This window comes from Carlito syrichta, unplaced genomic scaffold, assembly GCF_000164805.1.
Source record: "Carlito syrichta isolate Samal-C Ts95f unplaced genomic scaffold, Tarsius_syrichta-2.0.1 Scaffold139178, whole genome shotgun sequence".
Taxonomy (NCBI): domain Eukaryota; kingdom Metazoa; phylum Chordata; class Mammalia; order Primates; family Tarsiidae; genus Carlito; species Carlito syrichta.
In genome coordinates, this window is record NW_007083274.1 from 208,462 (window position 1) to 214,573 (window position 6,112).

Here is a 6,112-nt window from a genome sequence, read left to right on the forward strand (position 1 = left end):
TGCCCTGAGGTTAAGCTGGCGCCTTTTTCCCTTTAGGCTCCGTGGCAACCCTTGCCCTCCCTTCTTACTTTCAGAGGCTAAGGAAACTGGAGAGCAGCATTAGCCAGGCCACAATGGAGGACAGCAGGAATAGCACTGGCCCCATCATCCACCCACACAGGGCACTCTGACCAACAACCCCCACACCTGATGGCTACTCCATGCCATGCTGCTCCAGCCTTGGCCTTCCCTTCCCTTTCTGCGGGGTCTGTGGCTCTTACACAGTGGGACAAAGTGTTGGAAAGGACGAGGGGAAGACGGGGCCTAAGGCTGACCCCTGCACTGCTGTCCTCACTGAGAGGTTTCACCTGACCACCTTCCTGTGGGCTTCTCTTTTTCCTGATTTCAGGGTGAGGTATCAGCCTCAGGACAAAAAGCCTTTTGGATGCCTGGTATCCTGGGCCAGCCAGGAGTGGTGAGACTGTTGTGCCGACACCCCCTGCTATGGGTGCTGTAATATGGCCCAGGCTCATTTCTTGCTGGCAGTGCTGCTGGTGGCCAATCAGTGGGCTCTGCTCTCTGCAACCTGTCAGGGCTCAAGCAATGGGGATTGCGCTCTCCCCATGGGCCAGCCAGAACCAAGCCTAGGCCTCTATTATGGACGCTGGGGATTTGCCCACAGGATCTGCCTTGCTTGTGCAGACAGGAAATCACAAGGCCATGACTTGCTTCCAGGGGGCAAGTGCCAGAAATGGCAGCATGCCAAGACCCTCTATTTACACATGGAGCAAATGAAGGACATCAACTACACGTGCACAGGAGCAAGCAAGAGTGATTTGCAAACCATGCCATCTAGCCCTGCATTGTGGGCCAGCAGTGCCACAGCTGCTATGTGGTCTTCCTGCAGTGTCTGCCTTGCCCAAACACCCATGAGCCAGGCAGGCTGATACCACTGTGTATCTTATACTGGTGCAGACCGAAGCTGCAAAGGTCACAGGGCAGATTGGGACTCAGGGCAGGATTCTCCCCTTTTCCTTCCAGAAAGCTGCCTGCCCAATTCAGAAAGGGAAAGGCTGCCGGAGGGCACCTGCAAAGCCACAGCCACTCCACCCAGCAGGGCACAGGCCACCTACACCCCTACACTGTTTTGAGCAGGAGCGACTAGGCTCGAGTGCCAGGGAGCAAAGGAGAGAGTTCTGGGAGAGTGCAAGTGGGGGCATGAGCCCCCAAGACATCATGGTGATGACTGTCATATCAGCTGCAGCACACTCTGCTCAAGTGTGGAGAATATGAATGACTTGTACTGTGTTTTTGCTGGGGGCAGGGGGTGTGGGTGTGTTCTTGGGGCCTTTGCAGTGGCAGGCAGATGGGTGTCAGTTCATATGTGTGTTTCTTATCCTTGCAGGTGCCTAGCCCCAGACACCCATGAGGCAGGGATGTTTTACTGTTGTCCTGTGTGGGGGATGGATGGAGAAGGCACCACAGTGACCCGCAGTCCTGGGTTGGCCAGTAACTGCCAGCACCATGTCATAAGCACCTCAACATGTATGAAGTCCAGGGGCCCACTTGGCCTTAGAGTCTCACTGGTCAAACTCACTTGGATCCAAGGTTCTCACTCCTGGGAAGACTCTACATGGTGCTCTCTGGGGAAAAGTGTATCTTGCATGGGAGGAGGGTTGTTTCTGCTCTCTCCCCACCCTGTACCAGGCTTTGGGGAAGGCCACACTGCCCGTGACACCCTGGTGTGCAGATGGCTATGGGCAGTGACTTGGGCACGCCAGGCTCTGGCACAAGCACTTGACACTGCATTTCCCAAGTAGGACAGATAAACAACTCTGCTGGCCGGGCTCGGTGGCTCAGCCTGTAATCCTGCGCCTTGGGAGGCTGAGGTGAGTGGATTGTCTGAACCCGCGGGTTCGAGACCCGCCTGGGCAACTTGGCGAGACCTTATCTCTACAATAAATCAAAAAATTAGCCGGGCGTGGTAGCGCGCGCCTGTAGTTCCAGCTACTTGGAAGGCTGAGGCGGAAGGATCGCCGGAGTCCGGCAGGTCGAGGCTGCAGTGGCAGGGAGTGGCCACTGCACTCCAGTCTGGGTGACAGAGTGAGACTCCAACTCAAAAAAACAAACAAACAAACAAACAACTCTGCTGGCCAAGCAGATGCGCAAGGGAGGCACCTGGGCTTTAATGGGCACTACAGTTGGTCAGTGAGGCCTCTGGTCAGCAGGGTCACTTTAGCAGCACTTGGGAGCCTTTTCTGCAGCCGCTGCCCCCACACACCACATGCACACCACATGCCACATGAGTAAAAGTGCAGACCCCGAGTACCACGGGTAGGTTGTGTGCAGTCTCTGCACAGGGGAGGCCGAGGAGTTAGTCCTTCACATTATAGTTGCGGATCTTAGGGGGCCGCTGGCAACCTTTAGCTTTTGCAGGATGAGACCTGGAGGTTCTGGTGGGCTTGGCCTTTGACTGGGCTGCCATCTTCATCCCTTGGACAGCAAAGCACGCCTGTGTCTTGGTGGGGCTCTTGTTGGCTGCTGGAGGTGCCGGGTGCTCTACCAGGTAAAGAGGAACAAGAAAAAAGGGTGTTCATTAGGCGAGCAGGAGGGGCAAGGAGGTAGTGTGCTTACGCATGGTATAAATGTGCACATGGCTTCTCCTGCCAGCAGGAACCTGTGACCCCTTGCCTGGTTCTCTTTACTGGAGTCCATGAAGGCCAGAGGGTCCTCCTGGAGTGACAGCAGAGCTGCAGCCTTGCCTGCTCAGTGGCAGCAGCTGTGGGTCTGGTGGACATGAGGTCACTGGATGCTTGGCCGGGCCCTGGGTCTGCCCCTCCCTTGGGCACTTAGACATCTGGCTCTGAAAATGGTCCTGTTGTGACCATTTCATAACGGTCCCATGAGGAGTAGGAGTGCTAGGGTTAATGGTCGACTCTTGGCCCCACCTCCCAGGCAACTCCCATGTGTCACTACCCCCTGAGACACATGGCCTGCCCACTGCCTCACTGTTGAGCCAGGGTGCCAGGCTGGCAAGGGCCTGAGGAAAAGCCACAGTCACTGGGCACCTCTGACCACCCAGCAGCCCTGACGCATGTGGCCAGGCACATGCCAAGGGCCTGGGAGCTGCCGTACACAGGCGTGGCTAGAACTCCAGGGCAGCACTTCCAGGGTGCTAGCTGTGGGTGTCTGCACAGAGGTGTTGTAAGGAGTCTTCTTCCTGCAGCCAGCTTCTATTTTTTAAGCTTTTAAAATCAAGGATGCATTTTTTTTTGTAAAGCAACCACCACCACAAAATGTTATTAAAAATCCACAGTAAGATGTGAGCTCAGAATTGGCTCTCCATACCCAGAAGGCTGGTGGGCAGGTGGGGTGATCCCGGCTCCAGGTGTGGTTTGGTGGGGCCTGACCCTGCTAGCCTCGGCTTTTCATTTCAAACACGGGGCACATGTGGGGGCAACGGTGTAACCCATGGCTGATGGGGAGTGAGGTATGGTGGGCACAGCACATGGCCGAGTGTGGCCAGGTGGGTGCTCTGAGTGGGCTAACTGGGAGCATTAGCCAGCAGCAGCTCCAGCTAGAGCCCGGCCTTACTGGTTTGTGAAGCTTTGGTGACTGAAATGGACTGTGCTCTGGGGACGTGGTGACACACTGTTTTTCCAGGTCATGCAACACAGGCACATGCTGGAGGTGTCCACATGCACCTGCCCTGGCCGTAGCCCCTCTTCCCATCTTGGACTTATTCCACTTTGCTCCTCTGACTGGCTCTTGAGACATGGAAACCAGTTTTCCATTCCCTGCTGCCTCATGGGGTCACATGTCTGGCTCCTGCTAGGGTCCTGGGGGCCCTCTTACAGCTGCCTGCTGCCTTTGGTTCCCTCTCCCAGAGGAATTCTCCCTCTTTACACAGAAACCCTCCCACCCCTTATCTCTCTTGCAATAAACCTGCTCATGCTGTCCCTGCCCTGTGCTCTGCTTACTGGGTTTCCTTCTGGAAATAGCAGCCCCTTGGGAGGTCAGGGCTGTTCCACAGAAAGGGTTTCACACTGGAGAACCAAGACCCTTTCTGACTAGGGACTGGTGTCCTACTGTGGCCTGGGCATCTCCTCAGACTCAAGGGCATTGGTTGTCCTTACCCTGACACAAAGGATGGGTCCTTTCAGGGATTCTATGGGGTTTTTTTTTTTTTTTTTGAGTTGGAGTCTCACTCTGTCACCCAGACTGGAGTGCAGTGGCTGCTCCCGGCCACCGCAGCCTCTACCTGCTGGGCTCCAGCGATCCTTCTGCCTCAGCCTTCCAAGTAGCCGGAATTACAGGCATGCACTATCATGCCCGGCTGATTTTTTGATTTATTGTAGAGATGAGGTCTCGCTGCCCAGGCAGGTCTCGAACCCGCAGGCTCAGGCAATCCACTTACCTCAGCCTCCCAAAGGCGCGGGATTACAGGCTGAGCCACCGAGCCCGGCTTCGGCTAATTTTTTACAGAGACAAGGTCTTGCCAAGTTGCCCAAGCTGGACTCCTGGGCTCAGGCAATCCTCTCACCTCTGTCTCCCAAAGTGATGGGATTACAGGTGTGAGCCACCTGGCTGGATTTTGTTTTTTAAAGTGAGGCTTAAGGAAAAGGGCCAGCCCAGCCCTTAGGACCCTCTGCTTGGGAGGCATGAGCTGCCTGGGGGAACTCTCTCACTGGCCACCTGGGTAGGCAGGGTCACTGTACCGGTGAGAGCTAGGGAGGCAACATGCTGGGCACAACCAGTCTCCAATTCCCAACTCAGCCGAGAGCTAGGCAGAGGGACTCTGTCAGTTCCTAGGCTAGGGGGGCAGCTCACACCTCTCCCCAGATCAGGCCCATCCTGTCCAGCCGGGCAGGGCTTCTGAGGTATTCCGGCTGCCCTAGGACAGAATATCCACTTTGTAGTCTCCAATTTCCGTCTCTGGCCTCTCCCCACAGAGCCATCCCCAAGGGATAGTGGCAGGGACTGGCCAAGCTCCCAGGACTCCAGGGCAAGAGGCAGCCCTGGCCTGGTAGGTCCCAGACTGGAGGCATGAAGCTGGTCAAGCCCAACTTCCCCAGGCATGAGTCTCTGTGACCCTGGATTTGTCTCCTATCTGATGCTAACCTGAGGTCAGAACAGTAACTGGTCCCTACCACTCTCTTCCCCTCCTCACTTGACCTGTTTTGCCAAGCCTGCTGGGATTTCTTCCTGCAGTGGACTGATTAGGCCTCAGGGAAATTATTTGAAATCACAGTTTAGAGGGCACAGTGTGAGGGCCACTACCTCTTGGGTCCTGCACACCTGCCTCCTGCCTGCTGTTCCTTCGGCTCTGGCTCTGGGTTGGCACACAGCTTGCGGAAAGCGCCTGAAACATCTAAGACCTTGCAGTTATTAACTAAGGGAGGGAGTTGGGGCCTCTCAGTCCCACCCAGGCTCAACTCTCCCCAGAGGCTTGATATTTGCTGAGGCAGGAACGCCAGAGCTAGAGGGTCATCAAGAGGGAGACTGCGGCCATCAGGTCTGTCTCCTTGGGTGGCCATACTCTACATTGACGTTTGAACCTAGAAGAATCTAGGAGAGCTTGTAGCATCTGTGGTGGAGGTGAAGTCCTGGCTCCTGCCTCAGCCTCTAGGCACAAAGGGCTCTTTGAGCACCAAGTGGGCTTCTCCTCCTGTGCCTTAGCAGCAGCCCAGCTCCCATATGGGCCAGCCTTCAAAGGCTCCTTCCCCAGGCTGCCTTGCTCTGGGGAGTAGAGTCGGGAGCCCCAAAGTCAGTGGTTCCTGTCTGAGTGACCTTGAGCAAATGCCATCTGGCTTGTAGGGCTTTGGGAAGGGCTGGTGAACCCAGGTACCCGCCTTGGAAACCTGTCCCCAGTGGCAGCTCAGGACTCAAGGGAACAAAGGCCACTCTTCCATCTCACTGTGCCCCACTCTGGGGTTAACTACCTCCCTGCTGAGACCTCTTCTGAGTCCACAGGACCCTCACACACCCCAGGTCAACACTTCTCAGATGTAACTCATTGAACTTCCAGGTCAAATTCATGCCGGGCTCGGTGGCTCAGCCTGTAATCCCACGTCTTTGGGAAGCTGAGGTGAGTGGATTGCCTGAGCCCGCGGTTTCGAGACCCGCCTGGGCA

At 56.0% G+C, this 6,112-nt stretch overlaps 1 protein-coding gene across 1 annotated transcript in view; it reads right to left on the reverse strand.

Moving 5' to 3' along the window:
• Positions 1-2,124: 2,124 nt before the first annotated feature.
• CCDC57 (coiled-coil domain containing 57) overlaps positions 2,125-6,112 on the reverse strand; it is a 126,585-nt gene continuing 122,597 nt past the window's right edge. The window contains 1 exon segment of the mRNA XM_008049908.1: positions 2,125-2,538. Coding sequence (XP_008048099.1) covers positions 2,354-2,538 — 185 coding nt within the window. The 3' untranslated portion in view covers positions 2,125-2,353.